The sequence below is a fragment of the Brienomyrus brachyistius genome, chromosome 10 (assembly GCF_023856365.1).
Source record: "Brienomyrus brachyistius isolate T26 chromosome 10, BBRACH_0.4, whole genome shotgun sequence".
In the NCBI taxonomy this organism is placed as follows: domain Eukaryota; kingdom Metazoa; phylum Chordata; class Actinopteri; order Osteoglossiformes; family Mormyridae; genus Brienomyrus; species Brienomyrus brachyistius.
In genome coordinates, this window is record NC_064542.1 from 9046147 (window position 1) to 9071834 (window position 25688).

General features: G+C 38.4%; 1 protein-coding gene across 1 annotated transcript; it reads right to left on the reverse strand.

The window, feature by feature from the left end:
• Positions 1 to 195: 195 nt before the first annotated feature.
• On the reverse strand, positions 196 to 24657 carry LOC125750153 (cadherin-related family member 2-like). The gene is made up of 25 exons (XM_049027564.1): positions 24612 to 24657; positions 23517 to 23582; positions 22717 to 22856; positions 22119 to 22208; positions 21786 to 21875; positions 21553 to 21675; positions 21276 to 21419; positions 21093 to 21168; positions 18258 to 18376; positions 17897 to 18124; positions 14774 to 14929; positions 14282 to 14443; positions 13878 to 13939; positions 13026 to 13275; positions 12638 to 12877; positions 12392 to 12461; positions 11557 to 12138; positions 11242 to 11308; positions 9871 to 9967; positions 9591 to 9713; positions 6992 to 7113; positions 5188 to 5301; positions 4987 to 5073; positions 556 to 619; positions 196 to 354 (listed from the first exon to the last, which is right to left on the reverse strand). Exons 1-25 carry the CDS (start codon positions 24655 to 24657, stop codon positions 196 to 198), a joined length of 3477 nt encoding a protein of 1158 aa, XP_048883521.1.
• Positions 24658 to 25688: the final 1031 nt, after the last annotated feature.

Below are 25688 nucleotides of genomic sequence, written 5' to 3' on the forward strand. Positions count from 1 at the left end.
CCCAGAACGGGATACCAACCCATCAAAGGACACACACACCATTCACACCTATGGGGAATTTAGCAAGACTCGAACCCTGGTCCCAGAGGTGTGAGGCAATAGTGCTAAAGTATGTAAATGAACAATAACGGTTTCTTCTCATCTTAGTGGGTTTTTCAGAACTGGACAAACATCCCTGTATTCCCAAGACAATGCTTAAAGGTCAGTGATGCTGAAGGTGGGATTGTCATAGCTTTCCCCAATATTTGAGGCTTTATTTTCGTCCTGTTGTGCCAAAGCAGCTTCAAACAGCTCAGTGTTCCTGTTGTCCAACTGTATGTCACTACCATCCTCCTCATCCTCTTCCGCAATTACCTAACAAGATGCAAAGACATATACATCAATGTCCTTTCTAGTGGTCTGCAAATTCAGACATGTGGCAAAACAAAATCTGATTTGATGTGACTTTTGACTATTAATATGAATCTTTTTCATAGACTTCTTTAATAATAACTAAATGTTGGGGTATGTAAAAGCAGTTTAGGGAGAGAAGATGTATTACAGTATTATTTTTACCATCATTGGCATGATATCTTTTTCAGTCAAGTTCAGGTCAGCGTTGCAGCCCAAGGAATCGAGGCTAAAACGTAACACAGAAAACTAAAGCACAAGTCATGAATCAAACAGACATCAGAGATTTACAGGTTAGTACTAGAACTAGAATCGTTTTTATTTGATCTCTTTCTGGAAATTAATAGGGCAGCTTGATTACAACAATATTTTTTATTAAGCTGACCATTTAAATTATGGAATGTTCTTAGGATAACAGGTGTACCTCAGCAATATGAAGAATCTCAGCACTAGACAGGAGAAAATATGAAGACCCTGGTTTCAGACTGGCGAAGGTGTTTTGTAAGGGTCAATACTATCACTATGACTATGTAACGTGTACATACAATGTATAATGAGAAAAGTAGGACAGAAAGAAATCAAATGTGGAGTTAAGATGGACAAAAGAGGCATTAGGAACTTTTGATATACTGATGACTAAGGTTAAATGTAAAATTGCCATCAAAAACTGTGTATTTTGAATGTATTCAAACAGCTTCAGAAATTATTACCCTAATATGGATTAATTCAGTTACAGCAGTAAGTCATCTCATTCCGTTATTTTAGATGATATCAATGACTTAGTAGGTAAATTGAAACCTTCATCCAGCCTTGTTGATTTTCTGCCAACTCAAAATCAAGCCAGTTTGGGTAGCATGCACTGGTACTGCGTGTTACTGCACCCACTACACGATGAAACACCTCGGGTTCCCAGTTGCTGAGCTGCCCCTGGCAAACACGCAGTCCAGGAAATGGCTGTCTATCTACCACAGCCAGGTGTTACGTGGGCGTACCCTTGGCCTGGTCCTGCCGCTTGGGTCCTCAGCATTGAGGATCCTGTGAGCTGGATCACCCTCAGGGAAATAGTGGCCATAGTGCCGATAACTGACATTCCCTAATAATGCAGGTAATGTGTCTCATTTGGAACTCCCTGAGCAACCACTCGTTCGACACAAAGTCTAACCAGTGGTACCCAAGGATTCTCTGAAGGGACACAGTACCATAGGAGTCCAGTCTCAGGTCACTAGATAGCATCCATATCTTGCAACCATACATCAAAACAGGGAGCACCAGGACTCTAACATCATCTTACAAACATATCAGGAGCACCACACACCCCTCTGAAACAACCTCATGACCCCCCTGCTCTTCCAATCCGTCTATTGTCTTCATAGTAAGAGTCACCAGAGACATGGATGTCACTGCCAAGGTAAGCGAACCTCTTGATGTGGTTGACAGACAGGAACACTGCTTACAGCTGTGCCCAAGAGGTAATTAAAGGCCTGGATTTTATCAAGGACATTTTCAAGCCCAGACACTCAGACTCCTTCAAGAGCCCTGATCAGAGTCTCCATTGACTCCGCGAAAATCACAGCATCCGTTGGACCCCATGACCCTGCCAAACACCCAGTACATGCAAGCATTGCATGGCATAGAAGCAAGAACATACCCCTGACGAACCCCAGAATCAACTGGGAAGTATGCAGAGGTTCCGTCACAGAGACAAGACTCCCACATCACATTAGAATCGACAGTCACACCCACTACAAAAGGCTGTTAAGGGTCCTATTTGTTAGTCCTACCGCATTTTGAGCAGGCACTATGCGCCTTGGCCATTGGAGTCGTCACACAGGTCCCCACGTTAGTTTTTTTTTTCCTTTTTCGGCTGCAGCAGAAGCTTAAGTTAAAATGCTATTGTTCTCCCGAAAGTATTTTTGGGTTTATGGTGTAGTTGTGCATGCATGCAGATAAAGCACAATTACATAATCACCCAACGTGCATCTGGACTGGAGTGGTATATTAACGTGCTATTAACCAGCTATAAAATAGCCCCATCAGAGGTGTGCTATAATTTTATAGGTGTATTATAACTATAATATAAGTTTTCTGATCAGGCACCCTACAACGGATGCCACCGGGTGAGAATTAGCTTCCCTATATAAATCAGTACTTCTTTACATCCACGTCTACAAGCTCCTCGCACAAACACATTAGAAGCAGCTTGATCTTTGATTCTGACCAGGTCCAGCCTCATTTTCTTCATATGGAGCATCCTACTGAACCTAAGCTGAATCGTCAGAGTAGCAACAATAAGTGGACAGAATTCACAAACTGGGCACTCATACTGTATGGATCCTGCAGATCTGCCACAGCAACACCTACTCCCTGAGTATGGCAGCCATCAGGGTGACCAGACTAATAATAGGTGCATCAACCTACAGAGGTCTGGCCACTCCCCGGTTTGCACTCCTCGGAGAGTGCCAGCACTGAAATCTGGAGTTTACAAAAGTTCCTCCGAAAGCAGAGGAAGATGGTCATCATACCAGAGTGACAAGGTGTTCCACATGCCTACCTTGACAGGCCACCTGAGATTAGGACCTGGGTGCTGCCAAGCAGGAGGTGACTCCCCAGCACCACACCAGTCCCGCTCCCCAGCAGACCTGCCCCAATTGGCTCTCTAGCAGATTCGACTTTTCCTCCGGGGGCTTTCTCTCATCCCCTTCATCATGTATGCAGCCTTCCTGTGGGTGGCTGCTGCAGAGCTCCTCCCGCAGAGAGCAAAATAGAGTCCTGTCTGCTTTTCCAGAGCTATGTGAAGATTTTACTGTGACTGGAGTACCAATCCTGCCACCAACTCCCAAATTTTCCCTGCAAGTTGCAGGACCGCATGCAGGGCTGGATGCAATTTAACGTTATTCTCTATTTTAAAAAATGTTTGAGTCTTTTGGCCCTTCTATAATCTTAGTCATTAATCTTTCCCTTTTATCAGATCACTTTCCTTCCTTTTGTAAGTATCCTATTGTTTTCCTTTGCTTTGAAAAGCAAATCTTGATCCAACCCTAACTGTAAATTACATGCCTATAGCTATGTTGCCTGTTTTACCTGAAATCTAAGAATAGGTTGCAACTGGTCAATTTGCAAGACTTTTGGAGGCACATTAGGTTTATGATAAGTTTCAAACTGGCTTCTGTCGACTGCACTCTGCTGATGTAGGAGAATGCTTTGTTTTGATGTCTGTGCAGCACTAAATACTCTTGATCATCACATTTTGATAAATAGGCTAAACCAGTTAAGTATTTTGAGCACTGATCTAGCGCAAGCATCCCTCAAATAAACCAAATGCAGAGCACTTAATGTGCATTTTATTCACACTTACAGCACGGAAGCTAAGTATATAGACCACAATGCACTGCATCAGTGATAACTAATGTTTACATCAAACACAAGGAAGTCTGTCAGCAAATTAGGGCACCGGCTTTGCTGAGTGTCAGCTGCACAAAGGTGTACAACAAATGTTTATATAGTTTAAGCTACAGTGGAGAACAACCCCCAGACACAACTAACACAAATGATGATATAGCTGTAGCATGTTTTTTGTTCACCTCTTCAGATATCAGGTGTATCCCATTGTTTTCAAGAAATGCCGGGCACCCGAGCTCTTTGCGTACGGTACACTTGCACATTTTGCATCTTACATCAACAAATTGCATAGTATCTCAGTGCGCTTGCACTCAAGTGGGGTATATGGGACAGAGGCTTTATGTTTATGTTCACTTATCCATCCGTTTTCTATACCTACTTGTCTTATTCGAGGTAATAGGGGTCTGGAGCCCATCAAAGCTACAACCACAAGGCAGGAAATACCTTAGCATGTTTCTGGACTGTGGGGGGAAACCAGACAACCAGGAGGAAACCCCACAACAACACAGGGCGAACATGCAAAGTCCACACGCATGTGACCCAGGTGGAGACTAGAACCCGGGTCCCAGGGATCTGAGGCCACAGCACTAACCATGGCACCACTTCAACATCTGGGCCTCTCTATTTTAGCTAACTGGACAGTTATTTAGCCATTGATTTGATATTGTTACTGCCATACCAAGTAAAAGTCCACAGACACTGTTATTAGGATGGAACTGAATGTCATTTTTGCATGAAAATATCCATCCATCCATCCATTTTCCAAACCGCTTATCCTACTGGGTCGCGGGGGGTCCGGAGCCTATCCCGGAAGCAATGGGCACGAGGCAGGGAACAACCCAGGATAGGGGGCCAGCCCATCGCAGGGCACACTCAGACACCATTCACACACCATTCACACCTATGGGCAATTTAGTAACTCCAATTAGCCTCAGCATGTTTTTGGACTGTGGGGGGAAACCGGAGTACCGGAGGGAACCCCACGACGACATGGGGAGAACATGCAAACTCCACACACATGTGACCCAGGCGGAGACTTGAACCCGGGTCCCAGAGGTATGAGGCAACAGTGCTAACCACTGCACCACCAAGCCAACCCTGCATGAAAATATGTACACCAGTTATTATAACATTTAAACAGTATATAAGTGATAGCCAATGTCAATGGAGAAAATGGTGGAGTTTCTACCATCTTACCCAAGTCTGTCAGCACAGCAACCTTCTTGATCAAAGCTCAGAAGGTCTGTGGCTTCATCAATTTTCAGATTCAGCACAGGGTTGGCCCTCAAATAGAACATATAAGTACACACAAGCCTTTGAATCTGAGCTACAGTTACTTCTCCATTCGAATATGTCCCATCAAATATGTTCAACAAGGATGTATTATTTTGGACTTACCCCTCTGTTGTGTACTTATTGGTACCAGGCACTACTGCACAGCTCTTGTGACTCTCTGTTTGCATCATTGCTGCTGTGTTCATGGCCTTGGCTGCTTTCAGCTTCCTTCTGTAGCTAAAACAACAGACGCTGTCGATAAGCTAATAGCCCTTTTGTATGTATATTACAATTACCGCCATGCCACATATTTCAAAACATGGCATGCAGAATTCACATATTCGCCTAGAAACATTATCTGTCGTTTCGTTTTCTGTAAGGTAGGCCACACACTGACAAACTATGAGCTACTGTGGACACGAATTCATCTAAACTACGTGTAGCTGGACTGTGGGAGGAAATGGGAGACACATGCATGTAGAACGTGCAAATCCACACGCACAAGGCTGTAAGTGTGAATCCCTGGTGAGATTCAAGCCGCCAATGTCCCACCCAAACAGGTGCCTTTATAAATACACTCTAAAAAAAGATATTAGTGTAATTTAAACTAAAAACCAACATGTTTTGTTAAACAGCTGATAATGTCTAAAACTGTGGCAAGACATCTTTTCTACTCCATGAAACAGCCATCAAAACTTATTATTTGCAAAGGATGACAATATATTCAAAAATAAACAGTAGTGGAAAACGAACCCATTTTCCATTCAACTTAAAATAATAATTTTTAATATTTATTATTTACTTGTCTTTGATACTTGGCATTTATTGGGAAATGTATACAGATGCTAGATACTGGTTTTAAACTATAAGACAGAAAACACTTATAAGATAACAGCCATTATTTTATGCCAATATCCACTACCGAAAAAAAAAATACATGTAACACTGTCCATTTATCCTCAATGAAATGCCCTTTCATATTCCATTTGATATTTCAATACATTTTTAATAACTATTATAGTGTTATATGCATTACCCAATCTGTATGCCTGGCAGTATTGTTCTACTGATATATTTTGCAGTTATCTGGTATTTTACTGTATTACTATATTAATTTAATTAAGCATTTTTGTAACACTGCTGATATCAATCTGATAATGGATTAAGAGGAAACTAAAATACTGGGCAATCAGTAACTAGAAACATTGACGATCTTTTATGGGTTTTTTTGTATTTTGAATTTTCCATTTTAAATGCTTTGTAAATCTTTTGGCTTCAGCTTTTGTCTTTTCATTTTTCAAGCACAAAAATTGACAATATGCATTTATCAGTCATACTCATCCCCCATGCTGAATCAATGCCAGCAAGGCTTCCTTTCAAAAGAAAAAAAATGCCACATAGTTTATAGAGCTGCTGTTACCATAGTGATGAAAAAGGCTTAGTTCCATGGACATAAAGCAACATTGTGCCGTTTATCACACATCAGCATTGAATATAAGATTATATATTTAGTGTATGCAGTATAGTGAATGTTTGCCTTCACACATATAATTTATCTCATTTCCTATTTCAATATAGCCTATTTTTATTTAACACCCTCCCCAACATATTCAAAGTAATAATTAATAGGTAAAAGTATCATTACAAATGGAAACAGAAGAGCAACAATGTAAATCAGTATCATCGTTACATTTGTAAATATCAAAGAATCAATCCAGAGTCATATTTCCACGCACAGGTGTTTTGCATTGTGCTTCATTACGTAACTGGTCCTCATTGTCAGTAATGTCACTAGACCATCAGGCTCCATCATGTCTGTGAGAATATCTCCAGCACCTTTCAACATGTGAGTGTTATGACTATTCAATAATCACAGTGGGGTCCTGCCATTCTACAAGAGATCCCTGCGAGTATATTTTCTACTCACGTTTTCTGTGTACAGACAAGCGATGTGATCATAATAGCCAAAATTATCCCAAGGCCTGCTACCAAGCCAATCAGTGCGAGAAACACAAGATCAACCTCCTTTATTTCTACTCCACCCGACACCTGAAGCAGAGAAAGACATTGTGAGGGTTTAATCTCCTAATAGTTAAAAAACATAGAAACTTGTGAACATGTATTCAGATAAATATTCCAAAAACATGAATGAAGTTAGAAGTTAATATCTGCAAGACAGCAGAAAGTACAGTGATATAAGAGGACTGACTTGGAATGGATTTGAATTTCAATAGTCAGAGGTGGATAGTTCAGGTCCCGAAAGTAAAAATCCAGACTAAGATTTTGTTTAACCAACCCACTAAGAAAAAAGTGTCAGTCACTCAATTGGTTTGTTGAAACAAAATCAGTTTTTTTTTTTTTTTTTTTATCTTCTGGACCTAAACTATCCACCTCTAGTAGAAAGTCTTTTTGTCTGATAAAATTAAATTGAAACTGAATACTACCCTGTATGTCTTTGGATCACTAAAACCACAAACCCACAGAAGCTTTGGTTGGTCAACTAATGAAACTCAGTTGGTGCTGATTGGTCTAAATCTACAAGGTTTTAATTAAAGTGAGTCATGCTGATGTGAAGGAGTTTCCACCTTTAAAGAAGCCTGGCATCTTTTGTGTGTGTGTGTGTGTGTGTGTGTGTGTGTGTGTGTGTGTGTGTGTGTACTCATATATATAATATACATAACCCCTTAAGCCTGTTTACAAGCCCGTGAAACTGAAGGTGACAGATTTAAATAGGTTATAATATACTTACGATGTATGTGAGGCCATATTTCCGCAAAATGTTTGCATGATATAGGTCTTCTTGCAGTATTCTTTCAACTGTGTCAGAACTGATGGCACTTCCATTGGGGTATATGAAATATACTCCCAAAACAGTAATCTCTGAGGTTCTGAAAATTGATCCATTTAATAAATTAATATAGTTTCTGAATTTAGTACAGGAATATGCAAATTCTTACATCTGCTATGTGCTTTCTATCACCTTTTCTGAATTATTAATGCTAGCTTTAGTTTTTAGGGAAAGATCCCTGTAATTAGAAGGCAAATAAGGATTAGTAGTACTGTATCAAAGAATTTACAATTCTACAGTTCAAACATCTGCATTTCATGGCAGGAAATTGAACATATTAATTTGTGAATTTTCCTGTTATTAATCATTGCTACTTCTATGACAATGAATTACTGCCACTTCTATGACAATATGAATTAATTTCCGATGACTGCAGCTATACCAGTGTCAACATCTTCACTTTGGTTTTAATTTAATATAACATGCTTTTTGTTTGACTGTCCAGAGGAATTACACATTCAGAGCATATGTACATGTCAGTACTTGTAATAAATTTGTACACTAACAACAATTTTTATTAGTTTTCTGCTCTTTACCAATAAGTCACTATATGAAGTATGTATGCAATATTTTACTTCTAGATGGGGGATTTTTGTTAAATTCATGATAATTTATCAATGAGTTAGAAGACATGACTTAGTTAAAAATATATTTAAATTTGTACCTTTGATCTGTACTTTCAGCTGCAACTTCCAAAATTTGAACAAATGATTTAGTTGTCGCTGAAAGAACCCTGTAGTTAGAGATTTGCATTTCTCACTGTTATATTAATATACAACAAATGTTTACTTAAACGATATCTGCAGACAGTCTAGACTAGACACATTATTTGTTCAGTCAAACACCTCATGGTCATATATTTTACATTTAATTGAAAAATGTAGAAGGCAACAGGATCTATTTTGTTTTGCTCTAGTAGAATTCTCTGCTTTGTTAAATATCTAAATATTTCATAATTCTCACATTTTTCTTCTTCTTCCCACATTTTTGTTCCCATATCTTGCAGTATGACAATCACCATACATTCTCTATACGTTTCTTTCAAGGAGTAAGTAGCAAATAAGTTTGACCATCTAAATTATGTATTCGAATATAATTTAACATCTCTGGATTTATCCATCCATCCATTTTCCAAACCGCTTATCCTACTGGGTCGCGGGGGGTCCGGAGCCTATCCCGGAAGCAATGGGCACGAGGCTGGGAACAACCCAGGATGGGGGGGGCAGCCCATCACAGGGCACACTCACACACCATTCACTCTCACATGCATTCCTATGGGCAATTTAGCAAGTCCAATTAGCCTCAGCATGTTTTTGGTCTGTGGGGGGAAACCGGAGTACCCGGAGGAAACCCTATGACGACATGGGGAGAACATGCAAACTCCACACACATGTGACCCAGGCGGAGATTCGAACCCAGGTCCCAGAGGTGTGAGGCAACAGTGCTAACCACTGCACAACCATGCCGCCCCTTCTCTGGATTTATGTCTATTGTTAATATACAATAAAAGGAAGCGACAATAACAGTTATTAGGCATCATGCCCAACTCCTCAGCTGAAAATATCAGACCCTGTGAAGCATTCAGTCATCCTGTGAAGGATTCAGTCATCCTGTGAAGCATTCAGTCATCCTGTGAAGCATTCAGTCTGCTTGTTCATATAATATATAACATGAGTACATATTTATGCTGTGCAACTAAAACACAGGGATACCCTTTAATGTGGTTCAGATTTCTGTTGATTTCTGCCACTGATGATTCAAAACGAAGGCCGACACGATAGGATCTGTCAATAGTATAAATCTGCAGGCAGAAAGAATATTACATGGTACATTTATATCTTTTTTCAAATGCATAATGCCATAAGATTTAATTGTTTATGAAATTATTATCACCATAAATGCTGCTGATGTAATTTAAAACAAAATACAAAATAATAGAACAAATCTTAAGACTTTACCTCAATCTGAGTTGTCACTCCTAGGTTTCCAGTGTCTTTTGCTTCAATAGTAATCAGATATTTTCCTTTTAAGTTACTGTCGAGACTGGCAAGGCACCTAAACACAGTCAATGCAAAATTAACAAACACACACAAACCTAATCCACACACACACACACACACACACACAGACAGACAAATCTAATCCACACACACACACACACACAGAGACAGACAGACAAACCTAATCCACACACACACACACAACCTGGAGACAGGGTCATGGGTACCCAAGGTTCATTGATGTGTGTGGGAAGCAAAATCCAGTCCCTTTCTGGTCACAGTGTTAGACAGGTGGTTTCAATGTTATGGCTGATCGCTCTGTGTGTGTGTGTGTGTGTTTGTGTGTGTGGATTATGTTTATATTACATTGTGGGGACAAAATGTTCCCCACAATGTAATAAAACCTGTTATTTTGATGTTGTGGGAGGCATTTCTCATGTCCCCACAAGAATACAATTAAAAACCTAAAAATTCCAAAAGTCGCGTGTTTTGTTTGGTTACTTATGGTTAAGGTGTGTGTGTGTATATATATATATATATAATATGAACTTTTGAAAATGTACCTGATACTCCCTTTGTAGTGATTTTGTTCTGCCGTTGTCTCAGCACTGAAGATTTTATCCATTGGCCATTGCACATTATTAGTGTCAATAAATTCTACTGATAATACACTGAACTGGATCACCTTGTTTTTTCCAGAATCCCGATCAAAGGCCTTTGGAATATTAAACATAAAATATATAAGAAAATTTTAAACTTAAAAATGGCAACCAAGCTATGATATTAAGACCAAGAGATGGTAACTATATTTTTAACAAAAATCTTAACAAAAACACCACATATATATATTTACTGTAACACGGAAATTTGGGGTTAAATTGCTAAATATTAGATTGAATTCTCTATTGTAACTCCCGATCTTACTTGTGTTGAGAAACAAGCAGCAATGAACAAGTTTTAAATCAGGCATTTATACATTCAAAACTTTGAATGTACAAAAAAAAGAACACACACACACACACACAAAATCCACTTACAGAGACAGAAGCAGCGATCGTCCCCTGTTCAGTACTTTCAGTAAGAACAACTTAAGAGAAAAGTTATTTACTTATTTAGAACTTATACATCAAGCTGAAAACTAAAACCATTTGTACTTGTGCAGACATACTTAAAATTTGAAAATAAAAGAGATGGTTTCCAATTTAATTAAAAAGGCAATAACATGAAACATTGTTTTCCTAAGCAAATTAGTAAGCAAATTCCAGTATATAACCCATCAAATTTGCGTAAGGTTATGTAAATTCCCATAAGTAAAAAATCTTACCAAACAGTCCATCAGGGATCATGAAGACAGGAATATTGTCATTCAGGTCATCAATACTAATTGCCAGTTTAGCTAAAAAATAAACAGAATTAAATAAACTGTAAATTATGGGCAGTTGTCAAAAAATTCAGAATATAAATATTATACTATTTGGAAAAAATATAAATGTAAGTAAATTTTCATTTATCCTATTTTTTAAGAGCTACTCAACATGTTAAGGAGATATTTTACTTTAAAGAGCACTGAAAACCTTTTTTTCCCACTTATTTATTTATTTTAAATTATGAGTGATGAACCTTTCCCCCACTAACCTGGAAGACTGGTATTCACCCCTTTCTCTGTGAAAATATCCACCACTTGGACTTCCAGCAGAACTTGAGTACACTTCTCATAGTCAATCATGAATTCCTCGTTGACCATGACAGCACCTGTAGGCTCCACTATGAACCATTCCTTATCACATGGACCCATGGTTGCATTGCAGTAACAGTGCATGGAGATGAGCTCATAAATCAGGGAGTGGTTACTGTCCAGATCCCCGCCGACTATTGTACCCACCACCCCCAGACCAGTGGTATTCTCAGCTACATGCCACGTCAAATCTTTAGGCAACGTTGGTCGCTCGTCATTTACATCCAGCACATTCACCTTCACTTTTACTGTATCCTTTCTCTGCCCCAGATCTGTGGCCTCAATTGTTAGAGTGTATAGCCTTTGCCCCCGCTCATAATCCAGCTCAACATCTGGGTCCACAGATATGTTACCGAAAAAGCCCCCATTGTCTTCTGCTGAGGAGATGATAATGAAGTTCCCAAAGCTGCCATCAGTGATACGAAAAGAGATGCGATTGTTAATCTCTGTTTGGTCGGCATCATCAGCAAACACTGAGCCCACAAATGACCCTGGAAAGGGAAAGCTGTAATATAGACGACTTCACTGCTGCATTCTGCTTCAATATTTGTTAATGTATCCTGTATATATTGAGTATAACTTCAAAACCTCAAAACTGAGCAAAGAAATATTTACCCGATTGGGCTTAAATAATTGCTTTGCCATTTGGGTAATTATAATTATATACTGGAGAAATCTGGATACGGGTGTGACCTTATTCGATCCTGGACCAGACGTGACAATGAACAGCAAATGTTTAATTACCTTTTTCCCGTTCCTTGATGAAAAATTCATTTTTACTTTCTTTTAAAAGTGGTGTGTTGTCATTAATATCCTGGAAAATATACAGGTAATTTTTTCATTATTATTGTCGCTGTTGTTTACTGTTAATCATAAATTTTCATCACCATTTCTCATATATTTGTACTTAAAAATTGTGTTTCTAGTGAATCCTTTTCTAGCAACAATTTAGTTAAGCAGCTGAATGTTATTTTTCCGTAAAAGCCTCACCTCCACATTGACTGTAACTTTCACACACGTGGCTCTAGGCGGTATTCCCATGTCAGTAGCTGTTACATTTAACACAATCGCCCCATTAAGTAAGGGATTAATTGCTTCTCGATCTAACTGATATTTATTTTGTAACTCTCCAGTGTCTATATTGATGGTGAAGTTATGACTGAACTCACTACTCTCGATTCTGTATTGGATCTTGCTGTTGTTTGTTGCCGTTTGATCGCCATCAGTGGCCTGCAGAAAATACCAAATACAGCATAAATTCATTGGTTAGACATGACGTCTTTTAACGTGAAATTAGTAGCACAGCCAGAATGTTAATTTACATTTTTGTTATAATAAAAGGCTCCATTGTCCAAGGCAAATTACGTTAAGTACTCACATGGATTTGCAGCGATAATGGCTGACTTAGTCCTTCCTTCACAAACTCGACATATGACTCCCTGGGTATGTTCGGGGTCATGTCATTTATGTCTAGGAGGCTGATCTCCAGGTTAGTTCTCCCTACATGTTTGTTGCTGTCTGTTGCTTGTAAAGTAGCATAGAAAGATGCACTGACCTCACGGTCAATCAGTTTGCCATCAACCACTTTAATGGTACCAGTCCTTGGACTGACATTAAAGTACTTCAATCTGAAAAATAAACATTATGCAGTTCATACAATATTAAACAGTCATAAAGGATGTGTCAGTCACTGCCTGGTATTCTCATAGGGTTAACCACCTCATGGCTGACAGCATAAGTCTATCGTTACATCCATCCATCTATTTTCTATACCCACGTGTTCTTTGCAGGGTTGTGGGGGTCCAACACAGGGCAATATCTAGCTATTGAAAAGATCCAGGGCTAAGTCAAGTTTATCTGGGGCTTGACTTTTCTTTTGAAGGGAGACTGGCATCAGGATAAAGGGGCTAGACTTAAAATATTCGGGGCTATGGCCCCGAGTGATCGGACCCAACGACATCCATCGTCTAGAGCCTTTCCTAGAAGCTATGGGAGCAAGGTAAAGAATCTGGAGGTGGATCATTTAGGTCCAGAAAGCAGAAATCTAGACCAAGATAATGTTTCAGCCAACCAGTTGAGTACCACATAACTATATTGTAATACCTAATCATACAAGGAAATCTCCAATCACACCAGGATAAGAGATTTAAAGATTCAAACCACTGATTCCAACATGTACATGTAACTTTTAGTGTCTATATAGTTAGTGCTGCTTGAGTGGCAAACTTACATGCTGTCTGGTAAAAGTCTGTAGGTGATATAGTTTATATCTTCTGTGTCTGGATCTGCTGCCTGCAAAACCAAATGCAAAAGGTGACACTAAATTGCGAACATAGTATCTTTTGAAACAGTCCAATAATCTACAAATCCTGCAAAATTGGCTTCTTTGTCTCCTTCTGTTGTTTTTATTTAGATGAGCATCTTGCTTTATGTTTTTGCAACTTTAAGAACACCTTTTCATTGTCTGACCATTGTCTGTCATTTGACTGGCAATTTAACTATTGATCTTGAACTTGCAGTATTGCTTTTATGACTATTTAAAGATTAAACTGTAACTCAGAGAGTTAATAGAACTTATCATAAATCCATCCATCCCATCCATGCATCAAAAAATCTGAATAAAGATAGCCGTACTGTAATGGTGGCTATAACTGTGCCCTTTGGACTGTGTTCCTTGACTTCTATATCATAGGTTTCATGCTGGAAAGTTGGCGTGTTGTCATTAATGTCATTGACCTGAATGGTGACAGTTGCTGTGGAACAGCAGTCCATGCTGGAGATGTCAGTAGCTACAACCTGCAGGGACAAGAAATGTATATTCCTCCTCCATCATCGCAGAAAGTGCTTATTTAAATAAAAAAAAAACCTACCAACTACTTGGCCATGTTTAACAAATTTCTAAAAGCTACACAGAAAACACGCATAAATATATATATATATATATATATATATATGAATTAATCCCTGGTATATGCTTCCATGTGCTATGAATGTGTTAAGATCCCAGCCTTCTTCAGCTGGGCCTGCCTTATTCATACCTAGCATTTTGTCAACTACATTAAATTGATAGCTCTAGTAAGCAAATCCCAAACCTTGACAGCCAGTAAGATCATAATCCAAACTTACCTCAATTATCATAATTTTCTTTTCTTCATAGTCAATATCTTGTGGATTGTTAACATGAATTTGGACCTGAGCCTCTGAAGTGGCAGATGAAGGTGACGCATAGAAGGTGTCTTTGTCTTGCCCTTCCAAGTGTAAGCTGAATGTAGCATTTGGCCCCTGAGTTAATGAACAAAACAGTGAGACATCAAAATAATATGAGGTTGTTGTCCCTTTCACAAGATCTACAAAGAACGCATGATTGGTGCTTCTTGCTGCTCAACCGTATCCCTTTAATAGATGACAAGACGTCATTATTGCTCTGATGTTCCAATGGAAGACTCTCATTCAATCCTGAGTGGCCTCTTCCTGATTGGAGGAACTCAGCCTTCAAAAGATGGAGCTGTCTGTTTTGTTTGGTTAGTTTTGTTGCATGTTTGCTCACTTTTGACTGATTTTTATGTTATGCTCCCATAACCCGCTCAAGAGACTGCAGGTCTTAATGATGGTGCATTAAAAGTAAAGTCATTTTATTAGGTACACCCAGTGCTGGTGCTAGACATACTGGGTCCCCCACCAAGACCAATCCAAATTTTTTTAGAGCCCCTGATATTCAGGGTCCCTTGGAATCATTCTCACTTTACCCAACTTCATGATGAGTACACCTAGCTAGTTATAAGCAGAATGACTTCAAGGGTAGATGTGTTTAGACCAGTGACTTTCACAGTGTGGGACACGCCCCCCCTGGGGGGGATGCAGTGGCACTGTGGGAGGGGTGCAAGGCACAACAAATCCCAAGTTGAGAGTGCGTTAAAATGTGTAGCGGAACCAGAGCATGTGAGTGGAGTGAAGCAACGAGAGTTTCCGCACATCGCACACAGAGCGATACGCCTCCCCCCACTCACAGCCACTGCAGACTGCTCCGCTCATTATCGCTCCAAAAAAAGAAAACAATCAGCATTGTGTTTTAATTTTAGCTTAAACTGTATTCTGGCATCAAATAACTGAGCAGTCAAATCCACATTAAAGAGAAATTATTTATTTCAAGATGTGAGCAGGTTGCCAACAGTCAGTTGGTTGGTGTGTGATTTTCAATTAGAGACAAGTCTGCACACAAGTTTACTTGTATATAATAGTTTTATTATCTTGTTAATAGACTGTAGAGTTTGCAAGCTACCCCACTGCTTTTGATGTAGCTTATTTGAGGTTTATTATGGAATAATATAGATTTACCATATGATTTGCTGTGTGTCATGCCAGAAGCGTGGCAGTTGGTGACCTTGTGAAAGTGGAGTGAGATGGAATAAGAAATAAGGAGATGCTCCAATATGCTGCTCTGTGCTCGCTCACGCTCTAGCCAAAATCCTTCAGCGCTCGCTCACGCTCCGACCAAAATCCTTCCACACTCGCTCACGCGCCGGCCAAAATACTTCCGCGATCGCTCACGCTCCGCCCAAAATCCTTCCGCGCTCGCTCACGCTCCGCCCAAAATCCTTATGCGCTCGCTCACGCTCGGACCAAAATCCTTCCGCGCTCGCTCACGCTCCGGCAAAATCCTTCCGCGCTCGCTCACGCTCCGGCCAAAATCCTTCCGCGCTCGCTCACATTTGGGCCAAAATCCTTCCGCGCTCGCTCACATTTGGGGCAAAATCCTTCCGTGCTCACTCACTTTCCGGCCAAAATCCTTCCATGCTCACTCACGTTTGGGCCAAAATCCTTCCGCGCTCACTCACGCTCCGGCCAAAATCCTTCCGTGCTCACTCCCGCTCCACTCTGCTCACATACCCTGAGCAAAACCAAAGTTGAATGTATGTTTTTTAAGTGGGAGCAATAGCAAACAGTGGCTTTGGGTTTTCATTTTTCTTTCAGATGACGAAACAAACATAAAATTAAGCATGGACATAATACATACATACATATATGCACACACACACATGCACATAAAAATAAGATATATTGTACAGTGATATTATGCATATGATAGCAATTTAAAAGCCTTCCCAGTATTTGCAGTAACCGCCCAATATATTCCTGCATTTGTTGGCTCAACCGCTAGCATAACATGTTTAGCTTATCTGAGGAGAAGAGACTCAGTGCTTCCCCAGGGTTTCCTAAATCTGCATAATGGCTCATAAGCATGTGCCTCAGGTCAGGGGAGAAATACCAAGTTAGAGCATATTAATTGAGTTTGGACCCAGAAGAGGGGGGGGCTATGGAAGAGGATGAACACATTTTTTTTCTTTTCTTTTTTTGATGACTCACAGGCAGGAGCCCGAATCTGCAGTTGTGCAGCTACTTTCTTCTCCTTTTTCTTTTTCCATTTCTTTTTGTGGAATAATGTTGATTTATCTATTTTCCCAACTTAGTTACCTTAGTACTGGGTGGCAGTGGTGGCCTAATGTTTAGGGACGTGCACTTGTAATCAAAACATTGCTGGTTTGAATCCCAAACCAGCAAAAAAGTACCACTGTACTATCTTAGGCAAGGTACCCCCCCAAGCAGTGCTCCCTGGGTGCTGAATTAGCTGCCCCCTGCTATGTCACACATGAGTTAAACGCAGATGACACATTTTTTTGTTGCTACGGTGTGTCGGCGATGATGACTAATCACTTTCCCCACTTTATTAATTTATTTTCTTTGTAAATGTCAGCCACGCCCCCAGCAAGCCACTCAGCTGCCCTGGATGGCCAGGATTACCCCTTACAGGATCAATACCTCATCAAGTTATTAAGTTAATCAATTAGGCAAGTTGGTGGTGAAATTTTACAGATACATAAAATATCTGTTAGTTGCTGGGATGTCTCCAAGGAGCAGAAGTTCTTCAAGCCATCCAACATAATAATGTTTTGGAGAACAGAATAAATTCTTGTTTTTTGTGTGTTGTTGTTCATTTGCATATATTCTATGTTTAATTGTTTGTAATAAATATACATCTACTATCTATATACTCTACTATCTATATACTCTACTAAATATACTCTACTATACTACTATACTATACTCTACTAAATGTACATGTACTGCCTAGAAAACCTGCTTTAAGCATTCTCTTTAAACATAAATTCCTAAGACTTGCACCATTTTTTATATGTACACCTGTTGCAAGTTATCTAGAATCTAAATTGAAAAAGAAAAGGTAAGTCTCACCTGGTCCGGATCTCGTGCAAAAATGTTCAAGCCTGTTACAGAAACACCTACAGAAGAATGTTCATTGATATCACCGCTGAAGCTGGTTGCTTCTGTGTTTAAGGGGCACAGCTTAACAGTGCAGTAATAAAACTTAGGTTTGTTGTCATTGATATCACCAATGGTGATCTTCATATCTGTCAAAGTGTTGGAAAAAGTTCCATGAACATTTTCTGTGGTTTCACTGGCCTGGAATGCAAGAGGGAGAAGACACCTGACAATTTGATCAAAAATACCTAGAACTACATAAATATGATTAGAAAACATTTAAATATCCATACTATAGTCCCTGCCTCTAAATGACCGGACGACTGGCACTTACCATAAGGGTGAGTATAACTGTGGTATCAATGTCCAACAATTCTTCTCTATCAAAAAGCTTTTTGACAGATATGTCACCAGTACTTTCACTGATCTCAAATAAATCAGGTCCTTTGCTACCTATGATGACAAAGATTATGAGTAAATTGACATTTCAAAGTGCAACATCTCTTACAACAATTAGTATCTTCCAGGAGTAAGCAATTTATTTTGTTGTTGTGAGATGTTCTCTACATTAACTAGGCTGATCCTTTTTTCTAATATGATCATTTTTCCAAAAAAAAATCTGATTTACCATTTCAGTTTTCTTAATTTTTTGTTAGACTGGAGAGTAACATGATGTTCATTGAATGTTCTTGTGTCACCCTTCTGGTACTTGAATAGTCTTACTATGTTATTGCTTAGTTTGAAGTTGTTGAGTGACTCCTCCAATACTCTTCACACTTGTACCTAAACATTCATTCCTCAACCTAGCTACCCTCATGCCTAGTTGACTCCTTGGCAACATGTATGTTTGCAATGTTCTATTTACCTTATTTGTACACCACTTTGGTCAAAACTGTCTGAGAAATATGTAAAATGTAAAGGTAAAATTTGTCCATGTTAAGCAGACTATTCCTTTTCGTTACCATTTTATATCTTGCTTTGCTTTGCTTCAGTCTTCAGGAAATTATATCATCACCAACTGTCCCGCCTACCATCAGTAGCAATGAATTGAAACACAATATATTTAAACATAATGTGAAATTATTGTGCCATGAATAAGTATTCTGGCCCCAACACTATTTTCATATTGTATTGTTTCAAATTCTAAAATTACAATCACCAACAGAAGTACTCTGACTAAGTTGCAGGAGTAAGTGACTACATCTGGACAATCTCCAAGGCATTACACAAAAACAGCCTTTATGGAAAAGTAGAAATGAAGAAATCCTGGCCTGTCCTTGTCTTTAAAGCAAAAAATATGGTGGAAGGCAAAGGTAGGTAGGTCTGCACCGTAAAGCAAAAATTCAGACCAAGATTTTTACTTTCTGAACCTGAACTATCTACCTCTGGTGGAAAGTCGTTTGGTCTGATGAATCTAAAGTGGAACTTTGAACACTATGCGGTGTCGGGTGGCAGCCTCATGTCGTTGAGATTGCTTTATACCCTTCCGAGCCTAACAATCTGTGGGCTTGATGGGAAGATGTACGTTGAATAATATGGACAGATGATATAGAGGAAAACCTGCTACCTCTGCCAAAAGTCTGGGGAAGAAGTTTGTCTTTAAATAGGACAATGAACCAAAGCACACTGCTAGAGCAACAATCCTGTGGCTTAAAACGAACTCCAACTAACAATACAGCTCTAGCCTATCTCCCGGTTTTTCCTGCCTCAGACACTCTCGGCAGATACTCTCCCCAGCTGACCGTCATCAGCCTGCAAGCCTTCCCATTTCGCTGGTGCTCTAACCTAGGCATCTGGCCGTAACAATTTGGCCTTTATCAAACATCATTTTTACGATATAGTGGAAATTATTGACACATGCGGGTGGTCATAATGTTTTGGCTCATTGATGTATACACAGGGGTTCGACCATGAAACTGAAACATCTGTTGTTAGACCACAATAATTTGTTAGTATGGTGTAGGGCCTCCTTCTGCGGCCAATACAGCATCGGCTCATCTTGGGAATGACAGATGCAAGGACAATGCAATGGTCCTGCACAGTGGCCAGGTGGATTTTGAGCCATTCCTCTTGCATAACAGTGGCCAGGTCACTATGTGATGCTGGTGGAGGACAATGTTTCCTGGCGGTTCCTCCAAAACACCCCAAAGTGGCTCAATAATATTCAGATCCAGTGACTATGCTGGACATGGGAGATGATCAACTTAATCAATGTCACCAGTCTTGCTGTGCGTATTGGTGCATTATCATCCTGATACATGGCACCACCTTCAGGGTATGTATGCACCACCGTAAGGTAATGTTTGAACCACTGGATGAACATGGCCCTCCAGAATGGTTCAGTAGTCCTTGGCAGTGATGTGCCCATCTAGAACAGAAAGTGGGCCTAGAGATTACCATGATATTGCAGTCCAAACCATCACTGTTCCACCCCCATGCTGCACTCTGGGTACACAACAGTCCAGGTAGTAAGCCTCTTTGAGGCTTCTCCACAGTAACTCTCCTGTATGTGTAGTGCAGGTGGACTCATAGGAGAACAATACATGTTTCACATTGTCCACAGACCAAGATTTCCACTGTTGGCACCACATAAACAGACATCTGGCATTGGCACAAGTGAGCAAAGGTTTGGCTGTGGTCCATCCTTTGTGGTGGTATGCCAACATTACCCTGGATACTGTGGCTCTCGATACACCACAAAGACCTGCTGTCCTGGTCACAGATGTGCCAGCAAGACACACACCAGCAAATTGTCCTCTTTTGAACTCTGATATGTCTCCTATTATGTTGTGTGGTTTGCAATATTTTATTTACAGCTGTGCTATTGCTTTGCTAATTCAACCTTCACGCTCTGCTCTTACTGATGGAAAGTGCAATCATAGACTTGAAACCTCAAACACTGTATTAGCTAGTGTTTCAGTTTCATTGTCCAACTCCTGCAGATCAGGAGCATAGAGCAGGACAGACTTCAGAGCAATGCATTTTACTACTGCAAAAGATGTTCTAAAAAGGTTTTATTTTCGGTATCAGAAATCAAGAAAATATTTTGACATTCAGCATATGTTCTACATTTATTTATGTAAGCTTGCAAATGTTAAGAGACATCCCTGAAAAGCATATACACTATATCTGTGTAATACATTTAAATGAAAAACAAAATTACTCTTACTTTGAATGCGGTAAAGCATGGAGGCATTGACTCCCTTGTCCGGATCTATAGCTCTCACTTTAAAGACAGAGTGACCCTAAAATTGAAAGAAATATTGTATAGTGATATTATGACTGGTTGCATTTTAACATACTGTATATCACCATGTCTGTTATGAAAAAGTCTTATGCAGTGAGTACTTACTACAGGTGTGTTCTCAGTGACAGTAACTGCATATGGAACATTAATAAACTGTGGATCAAGGTCAGGAACATCAATTACAGTGATGGATGCAAATGCTGTACTGGACTGAATGATATTCTTTCCATGATAAAGTCCACCACAGTCCTATTAAAGGTAGGATTTTAATCAAAGTGAGTATTCAGCAAAATAGATAATGTACAGTTTATTCAAGTAAAACCATAAAAAGAAAGTATATTTATCATGATTTATATGTTACCTTATTACCTTCTACACTTACCGATGCATTGATTTTTAACTGATAAAAAGAGCTTTTACTTGTATAATTTAAACTTCCTGCAAGCTTAACTTCACCATTTCGATTAGAGATTGAAAACAGGTCAATTCCATCACTTGGTACAACCTAGACAACATAAGAGAAAACAATCAAAATAAATATATTTTCATGACTTTGCTAAAGCTATGGATTGATTTTAAAGATATATAGTAAAGTGCTACTAAAAGTCTCCTTACATTATCAATTTTGTAAATTACAATTTTTGCTAAACCGTCATCAGGATCATTGGCTGTAACCTGAAGCAGAACTGTGTTTTCAGAAGTATTCTGGGGAAAAAGATGACTGTTATTTCAACTATTAATGCAACTTAAAGACAATTCAGTATAATATGAGGAACACAGCAAAAACATATTTGCAGTTTGTTTAAAATGATGTTGGTATGAAATGAGAATTTATCGTTATTGAGAAAACAATAGAGTAACAGAGGCTCACATGCGAACCAAGACCACAAGTTAAGAAGAAACATAAAAAGCGGGAACATTTTCAACAAGTACACGAGTATCACTTACTTCTGGGATGTGTATATCATATGAAGGAGGATCAAACATCGGTCTGTTGTCATTTGCATCATCCAAAATTATGCGAACTTCTTTTGAAACCTATTAAAATGCAGTCAATTATATATTTTTGTGAGATATGTACACATACACACATAAAAAAAGAGAAAGAGTACTCACCTCATGGTAGACACCATCCGAAACACCAACTGTTACAAAAAAGGTGTCCGTTTGCTAAGGAAAAATATGAAAGGCTTAATTAAACTGTCCTTGCAAAGTTATGCTGTGATAATACATAGTAGGAATAGGTGTAGTAGTAATAATAATAATAATAATAGTTGCCTTGAAAAGTTTTCCAAATAGTATGTTTTTTATTGAATGGTATATTTACCGTAATTGTTTTCCCACAAGAAATACTACTTAGTTGCACTCGAAAATAATGTTTACTTTATACATGTTGTTTAAGAATCATTAAGTAACAAACACAGGTATGAATTAAAAAAAATCAGGAAGATAAAATGAATACAGTGCTACAGAGGGGCTGCAAACAGATAATCATGCGTGTTACATTATTAATTTGTTTTTCTTATAGTCATGAGAAGGAACTTACCTCTCTGTCCATAAGAGAACGTATTGTTACATTTCCTGTGGTTCGATTTACAGTAAAGTAAAAAGAATTTTCTCCTGTGAGTGAGTAACTTAATGGGTCATCATCTGCATCAGTTGCTATAATGTTAAACGCAAATTCACCTAATGGAGAACAATAGTTAAAAGCAGGTGGATAATCTTAAACTCTTAAATATGCTGCCATTTTGGTGCAAGTTGCTTTGAACTGGGTTTCTTATCATTTAAATATATTGAGTAACATTTTTTAAAAATTCCTACAAAAAAGCACAATAACATGCTAATATGTATTACTTATTAGAATTATTATTAAAATTATGTATTCATACACACATATGAGACATAACTATGTCTGAGTGGGTCTTTGGACGAAGGTGACCCAGTCTCCTCAGTCCCTGCTCCTTGGGTCCACAAAAACGTAAACACTGTGTTGCATGTATGGAAGAGCGTTATTTTAATGTGAAAGTGATTGGATTTTTCCAATCCAAAGTCGGATACGAATATAAAACATTAAACAAAAAAGTACCCTTGTTCTAGTAATTGTTAGCTAGCTGAAGGCACACAGTAATCTTGGTAACTAGCATAAGCACTAGCTACAGGGCATGAAATGAATTTCTCACAGGGGGGGGAAATTCCCCTCTTTTGTGTAGCATATGGGAAGAAATTTTAGATTTTTTTAATTTTTAACTTTTTAATTTTCAATTTAATAGCCGTGGAATTTTTAGTGCATTGTTGGGTGCACATAGCATCTACCTAAACATTTTCACAGTAACTTAAAGCACATACCAACTCGGAGATCTTCACGTAATCTAACAAGATTCATTGAAATTTCCGGAATTGTTTCACTGCAAGCTTAAAAAGAAAGAAAGAAAAAAAAAACAAGCAATCAGCAGTAAGGCAAAAATATTACATTATATTGTTTTTTGTGACATTGTTATTTCAAATAGGGCTGGGAGTGATATGCCCCAAAAATCATATCTTCCATGAAGTCTGCTAAATGTGAGATATCACAAATACTTTTATTAAGACTATGTGTGGTGAAAATGAAATGCAGATACAGGGGCTTCCTTCCCTTGTGAAATGTGACATGAAAGCTGTTTCCCTCCTTGATTATGGCCAACAAGAGCCAGTGAGGCATGTAAGAGCATATAATTAACTGGAAACTAAACCTGGGATTGAACATACAGTATATGCTGCTGAAGGGCAAGCGAGTACCATGAACGAGAGACACCCTCTGTTGATGACTTCAGTGAGTGAGTGAGAAAGTTTCTTGGATTGAATGAGTTGGTGAGTGAGTGGGTGAATTAGAGAGTCTCTTGGCCCCTCAATCATGTCTATTGTTCTTGTTCTGAAGGAGTGAATGAATTAGTTACACCATCTACTGGTGCAGTATATAGTCTGCATGTCGAGTGACTTCCCATGAGCTGCAACTGGATTTTAGACATGCAACATTTTTATGATTTAAAATTATTTTAACCAAGGATCATTGAAGAGAAAGAGTAGTAAACATTGAGTACTAAACATAGAGTACTAAACACAGAGTACTAAACATTCTTTACCCTTATTAGCTCATTAGCTGAGTATCTGATTAGCTGTCATGTTTGCATTTTTACAAACATAAGTCGCTGAAGTACAATGTTGCCAAGATTTGTACTTTAATTCAATAACGAATATTATGTTTCTCACATGATTATTGGTGGTATTTAACTTACTCCCTAACACTTTTTAGTCCAAGTAATAGGCTATTTTTTGATATATCGAAATACAAGTGTTTCAGATCTATTTTATGCAAAAATTTTAACATTTTCATATATCATCAGTATCCTAATGAATAATAAATGAATAACTAAATCCGGAATCGTGGGATATATTGCTACTTACCAGTTATGAACAAGGATGCCCAGAGAAGCACAAGAATGTCCGACATCTTGAAAGCTTCTTACACATGAAGTGACTTTGTGAGCTTTGTTTTACGACACCAGTATTATAGTATAGATTAGCAGCACAGAAAATGTACATGTTTGCTTACAGAAAGAGCACATAGATTAGTCCTGCTTCCTATATATTATAATCGTAATTAAATCTGCGAAAAGCCCAACTACAATTATTTATTATGTTAAAATACTGCAATCCTTAAAATTATTTATAAACACTTTAATGAAATCTATTTATTTGAAATGTATAAACAGTTTATTTCTCTATATTTTAACAGTTTTTATACTAAAACAATACATTTTATATGTCAGTGTATTCATAATTGAGTCTAAACAAAGTGAACTTGCTGAGATTATAATGTCTTCAGTGTATCAAGTTTTCAAGAGACAAGTTTTGTAATAACAAATATTGGTAATGGAAAAATACATAATCATAATCTTCAGTTATGCTTGTTTTATACAAAAAAAAATCATATTCACATTGCAATTTAGTTGACACATAAAACAGTACAGTTATCAAAAATAAATAGTTGTTAAATAGTTGTAGCATGTCTAGTTATTTAGATCACAGCACATGATTATACTGTAGATACAAAAAATAACTATATTGACAGAAAATGTTTTGGAATCAGTTTTTCTTATTTATAAAGGAATTTTCTGTCAAAATCCCCCTGTAAACAATAACTATATTCTTTTTTTACAGATTTTTTTTTTACCAATACTTTTTTTTAATTGTAAAGACTAGTGTGTTCCTAGAATTCAAATATGCTAAAATGCTTACCTGCATTAGCAAATTGTGGCTCGTTCTGATGTAGAAGTTCAGTTTGCGAAGTAGGACAGCTGAACTGAACAAGAGCATCGCAACAGTAATTATCTTCTTTGTATATCAGAGTCAACATTTTTTCAAAATTATCTCATGGATGACTGACTGAGCAACTTCCCGGGTGTCCCATTCTAATGGGATGTTTCTCATTGTTCTTAAACTAATAACATTTTTTAAAACTACACAGTGGGAAATAGTATT

Coding starts and splice junctions, on each gene's coding strand:
- LOC125750153 (XM_049027564.1), bottom strand. CDS start 24,657: ATGTCGGACATTCTTGTGCTTCTCTGGGCATCCTTGTTCATAACTG. Junction 12,878..13,025: donor CATTATCGCTGCAAATCCAT/GTGAGTACTTAA, acceptor TATTTTCTGCAG/GCCACTGATGGCGATCAAAC. Junction 9,968..11,241: donor TTCATGATCCCTGATGGACT/GTTTGGTAAGAT, acceptor GACTGTGTTTAG/GTGCCTTGCCAGTCTCGACA.